Source organism: Amblyomma americanum, chromosome 6 (genome assembly GCF_052857255.1).
Source record: "Amblyomma americanum isolate KBUSLIRL-KWMA chromosome 6, ASM5285725v1, whole genome shotgun sequence".
Classification (NCBI taxonomy): domain Eukaryota; kingdom Metazoa; phylum Arthropoda; class Arachnida; order Ixodida; family Ixodidae; genus Amblyomma; species Amblyomma americanum.
Genome location: NC_135502.1, coordinates 12,005,058 through 12,018,260, shown reverse-complemented (window position 1 = coordinate 12,018,260; position 13,203 = coordinate 12,005,058). Strand labels below are relative to the sequence as shown.

The 13,203-nt window shown below is 50.8% G+C and overlaps 1 protein-coding gene across 1 annotated transcript in view; it reads right to left on the bottom strand.

Moving 5' to 3' along the window:
- Window positions 1-355: 355 nt before the first annotated feature.
- Window positions 356-13,203, bottom strand: part of LOC144136313 (cytochrome P450 3A5-like) — a 50,564-nt gene continuing 37,716 nt past the window's right edge. Inside the window, exons 11-14 of the mRNA XM_077668558.1 lie at window positions 7,435-7,526; window positions 7,212-7,352; window positions 6,117-6,279; window positions 356-3,168 (exon numbers count right to left, since the gene is read on the bottom strand). Of these exons, the coding sequence (XP_077524684.1) occupies window positions 3,073-3,168; window positions 6,117-6,279; window positions 7,212-7,352; window positions 7,435-7,526 (492 nt within the window). The 3' untranslated portion in view covers window positions 356-3,072. The remainder of the gene's footprint in view (window positions 3,169-6,116; window positions 6,280-7,211; window positions 7,353-7,434; window positions 7,527-13,203) is intronic.

The following is a 13,203-nucleotide window of genomic DNA, read 5'->3' as shown; positions in this document are numbered from 1 at the left end:
TCCGTCATGTGTTTTTGCGTTATCTGCGCCAGACTTTCGGTAGTGCAACTGTTTGTGGAGAAATCGGTTACGTTTTAATGTAGCTGCTGAATCATCGGGGCGTGCGGGCGAAACTTTGCGCAGTTATTGTTCGCCTGATCTGAAATGTCCTAGCAGCAAGCATTCTTACCTTACTTCATTCTTGACCCCTATTGCGTGACGCAATGAACTCTTTGCAATAATGAGCGCCGTGTAGTTTAGACAAAACGTGACGCTGAGTGGTTTATGTTGGCAGGTAAGGTTTTTATTGTGGCGCTCTGAGTGCCTTTTTTTTCTTATAACGGCATGCGTGTTCATTGAATGAGATGGTGCAACGTTGCCGACAGGGATCTGGGTTTTATTTTTATGGGTCAGCTGAAGGAAGGTGCCTGAAATATTGTCCTGCCTGTGACCTTGCTTTTGGCACATGCCCATCTGTGGAAGTTCTCTTTTTTATAAAACGTGACATTGAAGACGCCGACCGACACAAAGAAAAGAACACACAAAAGACGTTTCGGCTCCCGTACGGGAGCCTTGTTCAGAGTAAAAAACCAGAGGCGGGTGCGCGAGGTTATGTATGCTTGAAAAGGGGGCGCAGGGAGCGTGCGTAAGCAGTTGTCAGATTGCCGCAGGTTCGGTTCAAGGTGTGACCGGTCGTTTGTATAATCAAAGATTCCAGGTGAAGGCCAGGGAATTTCTTCTTTTCTGCCGCAAGAACTTGCGCCTTGTCCCAGTCGATGATGCGCTGTTTCGATATGCAGTGTTCGGCGATAGCACTTGAATCCACTTTCCTGTTTTTAAGTCGTTTTTGTGATCTTTTGGGCGCCTTTCGAAGTTACCAGTTTCGCCAATGTAGACGCAGTCGCAGTCGGAGCAGGTGGTGCTGTAAACCACGCCGGGATATTTTTCTTTTGGAAGAACGTCCTTTACGTTGACCAAAGCATGTCGCAGTTTTCTAATCGGAACGTGGGCAATGTCAACATTGAAGGTGCGCAGAATGCGTGCCAACGCCTCGCTGATTCCAGGGGTGTAGGGAACAGCGGCACGTTTCAGGGAAGAAGGCACAGCAGTTTAACGTTCTGGTCGACACAGCTGTCTTTCGACCGATGCGACGAAAGATGTGTAGTCATTGCGTGAAAATTCTTGCCCCGCCATATCAAAGTCGTTTGCCCCGTATTCGGGAGAACTGCAAATGCATGGGCTCCTTTTTAATAAGGTGGCAGCAACCGATCTCTTGTGTGAGGCTGGGTGGACGGATCTAAAGTTGAGATAACGTCCCGTGTGGGTAGGTTTTCTAAAAACGCTGAATGATAGTTTGCCACTATCGCGTTTTGCCAGGACGTCTAGAAAGGGCAATGCACCGTTCGCCTCGACCTCGGTGGTGAACTCAATGGCATCCTCTATGGAGTTCAAATGGGATGAAAAAGCAGGCAAAGCGTCTTTTTGAATCATGCAGAAACAGTCGTCAACATATCTGAGGAAAACTTTTGGCGGGTGAGCAAATGTTGCAAGGGCACGGCGTTCGACAGACTCCATGGTGAGGTTCGCGACGGTAACGGAGATAGAGGCACCCATAGGAGTGCCTTGAAGTTGACGGTAAAACAGGCCTTGGAATACAAAATACGTGTTGCTGCGGCAGAACTGTAGGAGTCTGCAGAGGTCAGGAACGTCAATAGGGGTTCTTTCAGGTAAGGACCTGTCAAACTCGAGGGCAGAAGAGCAGGCTTGTACGGCAAGGTCAACAGGGACGCACGTGAAAAGCGACTTGATGTCAAACGAGATAGCAGCTTGTCCGGTGATATGCCGCTTACCTTCTCGATGAAGTGAGCCGAATTTCGTACGCGTGTCGAGCCAAAACCCACAAGAGTCTACCAGACGAGTTTTCGTCCAACTTTTGATTAATAATATTCATAATTGGTTTTTGGGGAAAGGAAATGGCGCAGTATCTGTCTCGTATATCGTTGGACACCTGAACGGCGCCGTAAGGGAAGGGTTTAACAGGTAAAAATAAATTGAAGCTACCGGAGTGCATTAAGCGTCCTCTAGTGAGAAGGACTCGGAACGTTCTTGTACATTCACTTACTCCCCTTTTCGCCAAAACTAACAGTTTTAAATACAGTTTTTTCCCTAGAACAGTGCAAGATTGGAATTCGCTACCGGAATCTGTTTTTTCCTCGCAAAATTTTTCTGATGCGTTAAATCGTCTATTTACCTGCTAATATTGATTATATGTATGTTTTGTATACGTGTGCTGCTGATATTGTATAAGTTTATTGTCTGGTTTATTCTTTTGGTATCCGTGCGCTGCTAACATTGTATAAATTTATTCTTTTGGTTTTATTCTTTTGGTCTCCGTGTGCTGCTAATATTGAATAACTTTATTCTTTTGGTTATGTATCATTATATGTTCACTCCTGCTTGGGCCAAGCAGTGGCCTGCAGTATTATGAAATAAATAAATAAAGGAGGGAGTGAAAGAATAAAGAAAGAAAGAAGGAAAGAAAGAAAGAGGTGACGTAGTGGAGGGCTCCGGAATAATTTCGACCACCTGGGGATCTTTAACGTGCACTGACATCGCACAGTACACGGGCGCCTTAGCGTTTTGCCTCCATAAAAACGCAGCCGCCGCAGTTGGGTTCGAACCCGCGAACTCCGGATCAGTAGCCGAGCGCCCTAACCACTGAGCCACCGCGGCAGGTGGCTCTTGATTTCAGTTCTCTTTTTTGTTGGCCTTCTTACAGTATATTTTGAGCATTCTCCGCGGACAGCGCCAGTGAACGGTAATTTTAGCAGCGTGGAGTTTATGGTTAATTTGAGGTCTGATAACGGATTGCAACTACAAGCTGACTACCGCGCTGTCAGACCTTGCGCTGAATAAATATAATAAAGTACAATAACCACCGCTTGCGCGGTTTGGTCACCAGTCCTGCCTTCTCTATAAAATGGTGGAATCAGTGCTTTGTACTGTGAGCCTCTCAGTCGTGTCGAGGAGGAATGACACTGCCGAAGCGTTTTCGGGGGCGTCTAGAACGCAGCTTCAGCCGGTGTCCCTTCCTCAAGCTTGCTCTTCTGTCGGAAGCGGCGAGAATTTGATCCAGGGTCCCTCACGAGGTTCGCAGACCATCGAGTAGAAGCGAAGGTCCATTGTCTCCTGAAACCGATTGCCAAGGCCGTTATTAAGGAAAAACAGCACTGCTGAATAATAATCTTCAGCATATCATCATCATCATCATCCTTATCATCATCGGCAGCATGACTGCGCCAACTGCAGGACAAAGTGCATCTCCCATATCTCTCCAATTAACTCACTCCTGTGCCAGCTGCGGCCACCCTATCCCCGCAAACTTCATCTCATCTGCCCATCTAACTTTCTGCCGCCGCTGCTGCGCTTTTATTATCTTGGAATCCCGTCTGTTATCATTACAAGCCTTGCCCAAGCATATTTCTTCTTGATTTCGACTAGGATGTCATTAAACAACGTTTGTTCGCTGACCCACTCTGCCCTAACGTTACATCTACAATTTTCCTTTCTATAGCTGGCTACGTTGTCCCCTATATAAGTTGAATCCTTTTCGTTAGCCTTCACGTTCCTGCCCCTTAGGTGAGAACAGGCAAGATACAGGTGCGATACCAAGTGTTTCAGTGAAGACAGTAAATTTAAAAAAAAAAGTAGCCTTTTTGTGTCAAAAATATGGATTTTGCGTCATAGTATTACCACTGTTGGCGGACACCGGAAAGCCGGTGAATTGTCTTAAGTAGTACGCTGGCTGACTAATTTATGATAACTTTTCAGCTATCACAGCTAGGCAACTGGTTGCAATTAGAGATTTCTAGCCGGTCGTTAGTAATAGCCATATCAGTTTCTAAAAATTTCTAAAACACGATTATCCTCGGCGCTGTGGCTCGACAAAATTTGGCTATATCGTGCCAGTATACATGCGCTTTCGAAAAATATACAGGCAAAGCAGCCTTTCCAGTGCACGTAACTAGTAAAAAAGCCAAATTTTGTCGAGCCACAGCGCCAACGGTAATCGCGTTTTCTAAATTCTAAAAACTGATATGGCTGTTACTAACGAACAGCTACAAATCTCTAATTGTAACTAGGCGCCTCACTCAAATAGTTAAGAGGTTAATTATTAAGAATGAGTTAACCAGCTTACTACATAAAACGATTCACCGTTTTTCTAGCGTCCGCCAACACTGGTATTCTGCTGAAAATGCCATATTTTTACCTAAAAAAACTATTTTTGATAATTAACTTTCTCAAACACTTGATATAACACTAGTTATATAACACTAGTAAGGTATTCTGTGCAGGCATATGCAGAATGGATCGTTGAAGGAATCATGCTATATATAACGACTGTCGAATTACTAGCTTTCTAGTGACCTGGTATGCAGGTAAATTTTGACCACTGCGAACAACTTCATGAGGTCTGATTTCACTGTGCCAGTTATCCGTCTCTTGCGACCTGAACCTGAGTGTGATCGGAGAACATACCGGCCAGCACAGTATTACAGCAAAACCACGTTAATTCGACCCCCGTTAATTCTGAAAGCTGAATATGAATAGCTCGTACACCCTGTTCAGGCCTCTAAAGCGTATGTGCTACAATTCTACGCCGTTCAACTCTGGTAAATTCGGAGGGATCTGGCAGCCGTTTGGTTAGTTCGGATAGGCAGAGGAGACCGCATTTGCACAAGACACCACAGGTGTATATGATGGTTATTTAGCGAATCAGAAGTCTGGCCACTATATGCGCTCTGCCATTTTATTCTATGTTTTTGTTTCGTGGGCGCCAAGCGCCGCACTGCCAGCGTTTTTCGTGTTATCATGGAGCCTGCAATCGTTTTACATTACCTCATGTGCGTTTATGCAGGGTGTGCGTGAGAAGGGGAGGCTTTTGTTGCCAGGGTCTCCGGAACATTTTTTTTAGTGGGGGGGGGGGGGGGGAAGGCAAGCCTTTGAGCTTATTTGTTATTTATTTATTTAATGCTCGTTTACATATTAAATTTTACATTTTTGTTATTTTTTATTTTTTAATGTTCAAAGGTTGATGCAAACTGTCACGCTGCGGTGACGACACTCCTGCAGTCAGGAAGACTAAGAAAAGGCTTCCAAAAGAAACTGTTTAAAGGGCTGACTCGCGCCCACTAAGAACTGAATGACGTGCTCGGCGGCGGCGATAGCCACAAGCGCGCTGGGCGGTCATCGAACTGAATCCATGCAGTTCTTGGCCGCGCTCGATCAATTTAAAGCTGGCTGGGAACCTTCTGGATAAAGAACCAAAAGCAACTAGAACAATCTGGAAAAATGTGGAAGCATTTGTACGTGGCCAAGATCAATGGAGATAAGTCTGGTCGCATCCCGCATTACAAAGCAAAATGGTAAAGCCGCGTGCTGGTGGTTTTGAGTGCGAACGATCAAATGGCGCAGAGATTCACGGCAATATAAAACGAATTGAAATGGCCAGCTTTATAGATGTACGCACGAGGAGTGATCAATTGCAATAAAAAGTTTGTGCATAGCTTAAGTTCTGCTAATCATGATCATGTACACGGGTCGGACACTCGAATTCTGTTGGGACATGACTAGTTCAGGTTACTCACATACGAAATGCTTTACAACTGGCCACGAAGCCATGTAGCTCAGCTCACTGTGGTTTGCATTAAACGAGTCTTTAGAACTAAAGTGATTCAAGGGGGCGCTGCCCCCGCTGAAAAAATAGGGGGAGGGGGCGGGGGGCGACCCCCCCCCCCCCCCCCCCTGTTCCGGGGTTCCTGTTTGTTGCCCTGATTGCCGTAGAGGACATGTGTTAGCTCGACTCACAGTGCGCACGCACTACATTATTAAGAGAAACTGCGAAAAAATAGCAATTGCCATGTAAATTTCTCGCAAGAAGCAACCAACCATTAGCGACTTTTTTCAAGAAATAAAAGTAGGTTGATGTGGGACGCACTATTATGGCTTTCTTTACGTCTCTCCGTTAATTTGACATTTGGTTAATTCGGACGTTTTCATCGGTCGCGTGAAATCCGAACCAATGGGCTTTTACTATATAGGTAAGGGTTGCTCGAAGAGCATCAAGCCATGCTCGCCTTCTGGGAAGGTCCCGTCTCAAGTTGGAAGCGCTCCACGATGCGGCCCACAGTGTAGATGATCTCGATGAGAGCCAGTCTCTTGCCGATACAGTTGCGCGGGCCCTGGCCGAAAGGCTGGTACGCCATGCCGTGCTGCAGGGCAACGTTCTCGGGCAGAAACCTGCACACGGAAGTCGCACAGTGTCACGCGTATGTGGCCGGAATGAGTGGGAAACGAACCTCCACAAAGCATACGCGACACGTATTCGTAAGTGAGATCGTTTCCTGGCTGGCCAGGGCCTCTGGCTGTCGCATTTTTTGTTCTTTTCTCTTTGCAATCTGAATACAGAATGTTTCCAGAACTGCTGTTTATCGCATACTTGCGCCAACCAGTCTCGAACAGCTGTTAAGTACCAATACATACACGTACCGTCTTTGCCAAAATTAACAAAATTACGGGGTTTGCTTTCTTAGTCGTATACCTGCAAGCCTTTGCGACACTCCTTAAGCTATAAATCTGTGCAAGGAAGGAGAACCCTTGTCACCTTTCGAGACCTTTTAGTCCGTATGGGTGCCGCAAGGTTTCGATTATACGGTTGAGAAGCAAACCCCGTGGCCTGGTTACATTTGGCAAAGGTGGTACAAAGAACGCCATGATTCTTTCAGGTTATCTCTGGCAGCTGTCTGATTCGACATTAGATAATGCGGACACCTGAAAGGAAGTCGTCGTAGCTTCTTCCCGCGCACCGCTGGATACGCGGTACAACCTCGTCGGCGACTTCCAGGATCGGTTCCTACAAGCTCCCTTCCTGAGCGCGACCACGCCATCACCGGTTCACGGCACAGCGCAGATAATTTCTTGAGGTATTATGCGGTCGCGCTTGTGCTGTGGCATCGTGATTCTGACAAAACGAAGCGTGCGTGCTCATCGCGAAGCCCGGGGAGCCATCGCCGTCACCGGTGTCCTGCTTATTCATTGCGTCTTTGTGCAGCCCGGCTTCTACAATCAAGACGCCGGAGCGCATAACCCCATGACAATCTGTAAATATGGCAGGCTTGATTTTAAGGTTCTTCTCTAAAAAAAAAGAAAGGAGGTGAGCAGCACACTTTCACCTGTCAGGGTCAAAACGTTGGGGCTCAGACCAGGCCTTGGGGTCCTTCTGCACCACCATGGTTGGGGACATGATGCTCAGGCCGGCCCGGTACTGCACGCCCTTGTATTCGAAGTCCTCACGTGCTGATCGCGTCGTGAACCTGCGGCGCAGAGCGTGTTTATCGCTCGCTGCCCAATGTTTTTGCACCACGCCCTATAAGTGAGGCTGACAGGTGTACGCACGCAACGACCACGGGGAAGACTCGCAGCGTTTCATCCACCACGCAGGACAGGTACTTGAGGCCTTGCGTCACCGCCGTGTAATCAAGAGTGCCCTGCAGCGGTGGTATAGAAGCCACACCCGCCCTGCCTTACCCTACGAGTATGTCGTGTGCGATGCTACGTACGACAGTTTCGAGAAAGCACGAGCATGTTCGGCGCCATCTAGAAAAAAAAAAATAAGGCTGGTAGCTCTGCAATGGAGCAGGAAACGCAGAAGCCAGCCATGTTGCAGCTGTGTTCGTGTCAAAATCGCTGGATATAAATGAACTAGAAACAACCTGTCATGACGCCAGCTTGTTCTTGGTGCCGTGCCCCTAAACGGGCACCAACACGTCCACAGTTAGGGTATCATGTGGCAAAAGGCATCGACTACAACGAGGGGTCTTTTCGTGCCAACGATATATGTCCATGTAGCAAAGTTCCTGAGCTGACAGGGAATATGCATGCGGTAGCCATACTGGTGAATGCATGGTTAGTGCGGCGAAAGCACCTGGAGCTTCGACACATTTTGCTGCAACACCCACGCAAGGGCCGTGCTGCCCGCGATGCATCCCATTTGCGCAATGGATAAACATTTGATTTTTCTCGCAAGTCGGCCTTCACCACCGCTGATTTTAAAGGGACAGTGAGGACAAATAGATACGGCCTAAACATCATTCGGGTTCCGCGTTCTAATAACAAGGAGACCACCCTCACCGAAAATGAAAGACCCAGAAATGAAATGCAGGTGTCGCCATCGCCAGCCGATTTCACAGGTAACACGCCTAAGTCGACATTGAATTGTGTGCACAGATCCCACAGGCTATACGCTACAGCGTTATTAGAGAGTTATAGCATAGCGCGATCCGCTGCCGTTATACGCCTCCTCGGGGCACCGCTGCGTTCGCGCTGATTGGTCCCGACGCGGCAGGCGCGCACGCAGCTGATGGGGACGTGGCGCCATCTGCCTCCTGTAATGACCCCCATAATGCGCAGGTCCACACGGGACGGAGAGGCAAAGAGACACCGTATGGCTCAGTTTAAACAAACAGGTATATTCAGTAATTACACATCATTAAGGTTATACATCAGAGGCTGGGGCGTCCGAGCTTACGTGCCGACGACTTCATGGGGGCGATGGAGTGGCTCCGGAGTTGGGCTCGAGCGGTTGCTGGCAGAAGCTGCACGCCGTCGGGCTTCGGCGCTGAAGGTCCTCTTGGCGAACGATGTCGTCCTGAGCGTGTATGCAGTAGAATTTCAATAGTCGTCCGTTTCTTCGAGGATGGTTCACAAACCCTTCCTCTAGTGTCGTTCGGCTTGGAAGATGAACAGGAGGCGAGCTTGTAGATGATGACAGCAGAGCATAATTTTACAACATACATATACAGAGAGTTAAACTGGAAAAAGCAGAACTGAATTTACAAAAGAACAAACTTTGCACTACTCTCATCGACCGGGCAGGTTAGTGCCTAAGTAGCATCACATTACATGCTAAGCATGGAGCCCCAGCTCAGACTGGACTGCATCCGTTTACATGCGCTTTTAAGCACTTGATTAACAAAGGACTAAGGGCGGTCATTTTCAGTGGCCCGCCCAAAGCATCAATTCTCCAATCCAAAATAACATGCGAGATGGGGACCACCCCTTGGGTGGGGCTTAGCCTCGAACCCAGAGTCTGTTAACAATACAAACTAAATAAACAACAAAAACGCCACCACTCTCTCTCAAGTGAGAGTATACACAGGCTCTCTCTTCGGAGCTAATTCACTAGCGCCTGTCTTTCCACATTCTTGGCGAGTCTTGCCTGTCCGCCATGACAGGTGTCCGTCACGGCCCTTCTGGGAAGCTGTGGGTGCCTTCCCGGCGATAGCCCACGACAAAGGGGGGGGGGGGGGGGAAAGAATGTTGTCCCAGTGGCCCGGAAATTGGGGAGGATAAAGCCTGTTTCCCCGGGGCGGCGGCGGGTCCGGTTTTTCTGGTCGTCACTCAAAGAGCATGGCTGGGTAATTGATGATGCCGCTGTCACGGGTCTCCGTCTACGCCGCGCCGTCGAACGTGGATCCTCGTAGCATACACGGAATGTCACACTCGCTCACCCTCCAGAAGAATGTTCTCCGAACATTTGAGTCCACGCAGCTGCCCTTGTCTTTCTGATTCGCCTCGCACAGTGCGTCCGACAAAACACTTTTCGCTGCACTCAACACCACTGCACAACACCATATGCCTCCGCTGTCAATACTGGCGTCTCCAGGGGCAGCACTGATCTTCTTTTACAGATAAACATGAAACTCAGCACCCAAGCCTCTCCTTTCTAGTCCAAACTGGACGAAATAAATTTACCACAGTTACAAAGGAGCTCCCACTTCTAGCACGATCACGGCACAGACAAAAATATAGATAACGAAAGGAAGTAGGGCAGGTTCTGCATGCGCTCCGCATGCTCTCCTGTGAAGGTGTTACTTAATGACAGAAAGGTTTAACTACCAACTCCGATAACTTAACACATAAGCACATAGCAATGTTATGAGCTGCGGCATTACACAATTCTAACCAGTTCACAACTCCGTCTGTTTACGCCATTAGTCCGACTTAGCTTTCCGATTTCGCAGCGGATATCGGCCTTCATGAGTCATACTAAGTAAGTCTGTGCCCCTTTGTCTGCTTTGGGACTCGCGAGGGCTCGTGGCAGGAGCCTCTCCTGGCGTTATCTGCGCGGCAACCTCACGCGCTTCTTCTTCTAGCAATGCATGAAGTAAATCCGGTGGCATTCCGGCCGTCACCTCGGGCGCCTGCCGAACAAATGCAGGAGAGGGCGTTTCTTGCGAACTATCTGCGCGCTCCGCTTCACTTCTGTCCCCATCAAAATCCGCGCTTTCCCTTTCCTCATTTCGTGAATACTGAACCGGTGCCGACTTGAGGCGATTTGCGTGTATCCTTATCAAACGCCGGTTCACGTCTCGGACTCTGAAGTTTACCGGAGAAAGCTTCTCGACAACCTCGCACGGTCCTCTCCACTTCGTCTGGAACTTACGAGCTAGCCCAATCTGCCTTTGGCAGTTTTCAATGTACACGCTGTCCCCCACATCAAACGGCGCGTCTCTAGCACTGCGATCGTGCACCTCCTTCCTGCGCTTCGCCGCTTTCTTTAAGGACTCCTTTGCGATGTCCCTCGCCACTTGCAAGCGCGATTCTAGCTCAACCTTATAGTCGTCCAGTGAAGCGTATGGGACACGACGGGGGCCCTCTGGCACTTCACTAGGCTGGTCCGGGTCTCGGCCGTAGAGAAGAAAGAATGGCGATTCGCCCGTGCTCTCGTGTGCTGCGGAATTTGTGGGGACCTGCCCTGCAGCCCCCTGAGTTTGCTTTCCCGCGAGGCACCGTGCAGCAGCAGTCGTACCCCGAGGATGAGCGCGTTCCCTTGCCAGTTACATTAACTGGCAAGAGAGGGCGCCAGCGTCGCTGCGCGGGAGACTGCTGAAGCCTGCCCGCGGGAGATGGGGTCTCTTGGGCTGGGATAAGCGCCGCGATCGGACGCGTCGCTCGGTGCTCCGCTCTTCGCCGACGGGGCGAAGAAGCGACGGTGAGACAGGCTCCCGTACTCGTCCCGTCCGGCCTGCGGAGTTTATATCCCTTGCCCTAGCGCGGGCGAACATTCGCTCGGAACCTTGCTGGTGAGTCGGACGTCCTTGATTCATTAGCGTACCTTGTTGCTAGCTGGCGTTATTGTTTCTGTAGCAATAAATGCCTGTTTGTGTCAGCCAATGTGTCGTTCCTTTGTTCCCCCAGAGCAAGGCCCGCCGTGGTCGGCGTGCGCTCGGTAGCGTACGCGATCACGGGGTGGGGTCCGGGCGGCTTTGAACCGTGTCAGCCGCGATTGAGTGGGGAGAACGTATTTATCTCCCCAATCAACCCCACATCTGGCAGCCCAACGTGGGGCCTGCTCTTGGAACATTGGACGACTGTCGGTTCGGTTCGAGGAACGCTCTTTGTCCGGACTTGACAAGTGCTAGGCCTAGAGTGAATTTTGATCGCTAGGACCTGCGGCATGCTTTCTTGAGCGCGAGGTGTATTGCGCTGCAGCATGTTTGAACTTTTCGACATGCTCAGCACATTTTTTTCCCCTGGAGTTTCTTCGTGAGAACGACTTGGTCCGCATCGAGGGAGTTCGAGGCCTAGCGCCCGCGGAGTCGCCGAGCCCGAAGCGAGTGAGTACGGAAGCCGCGTGGGTGGTCCGAGTTTCTGTACATATTTTCTCTACTATCCCTTTTTCGACTCTGGGAGTCGCGGCTCCGGGAGCCGGGTGGCCTGGGGCCACGGGTGCCGCTACGAGCTCGCTGGTATTGCAGCTCGGCACCGGGCGCTCCGACACCGTCCGATACGGTGGGCGCCGACCGCTCAGAAGCTGCTTTGTGCAGTGAGCGGGGTAGGACCACCCCACAAGGCTGATGTCTCCTCGCGGCTGCGCGCACAAAACCCGTTTCGGGTCTTTGGTGTGGTCACGGTCGTTGTCGGAGTGGTCGTTAGGCCTGAGGCTTTTCGGAGCTGCCTGCACCACGTTAAAAGAGATGACCACCGGACCGTGACGTTGAGAGGGGGCGCACTTTGCTGCCCGTCCGTTTTTTTTTTGTAACCTCGCACGAACTGAGCAGTCTCGTTCAACTCAAGAAAGGGCTTTGTTCACTCGAACTTTGCGTTTGCACAGCCGCCGACACGTTTTGCTAGCGAGTTAGGCATTGTGCCACGAGGCCCTTGCGGATGCCGTTTCCCCTCCCGTGACCTACGTTAAAGGCACGCCGAGAGCGTTTCGACAATTTTGCAGATCCGGTGGAGCCACCCAGGCTTGCTGACCGGTGCACATCGTCTCGCTGCCACCTGCTGCGACGGAGCGGCCTGTATCCTGTTCGCCGCATCCATCCGGGGCAGCTGTGGCGAGACCAGTCAGCAGTCACCTCCGGCTGCTGCTGCCCTGGCGACTACTGCAGGATCCTGGCCTGCAGTTTTCCCACCGGCCTTCGATTCGCGGGCCTGCGGACACGGTAGTCCGCGGGCCATACGAGTCGTCCCAGCGGAGACCTTCACGCCGCCTTCGGAATACCGCGGAAGTCTGCGTGGACGCTGTCGGCGTGACCTCCGCTGCAAGACGTGCCTCAAAGATATGAAGACCAGGAGACTCCTCCATAGCATGTACTTTCAGGCGCGTGGGTCTATTTAAGGTTGGGGGGATGTGGGGACCTGCCCTGCAGCCCCCTGAGTTTGCTTTCCCGCGAGGCACCGTGCAGCAGCAGTCGTACCCCGAGGATGAGCGCGTTCCCTTGCCAGTTACATTAACTGGCAAGAGAGGGCGCCAGCGTCGCTGCGCGGGAGACTGCTGAAGCCTGCCCGCGGGAGATGGGGTCTCTTGGGCTGGGATAAGCGCCGCGATCGGACGCGTCGCTCGGTGCTCCGCTCTTCGCCGACGGGGCGAAGAAGCGACGGTGAGACAGGCTCCCGTACTCGTCCCGTCCGGCCTGCGGAGTTTATATCCCTTGCCCTAGCGCGGGCGAACATTCGCTCGGAACCTTGCTGGTGAGTCGGACGTCCTTGATTCATTAGCGTACCTTGTTGCTAGCTGGCGTTATTGTTTCTGTAGCAATAAATGCCTGTTTGTGTCAGCCAATGTGTCGTTCCTTTGTTCCCCCAGAGCAAGGCCCGCCGTGGTCGGCGAGCGCTCGGTAGCGTACGCGATCACGGGGTGGGGTCCGGGCGGCTTTG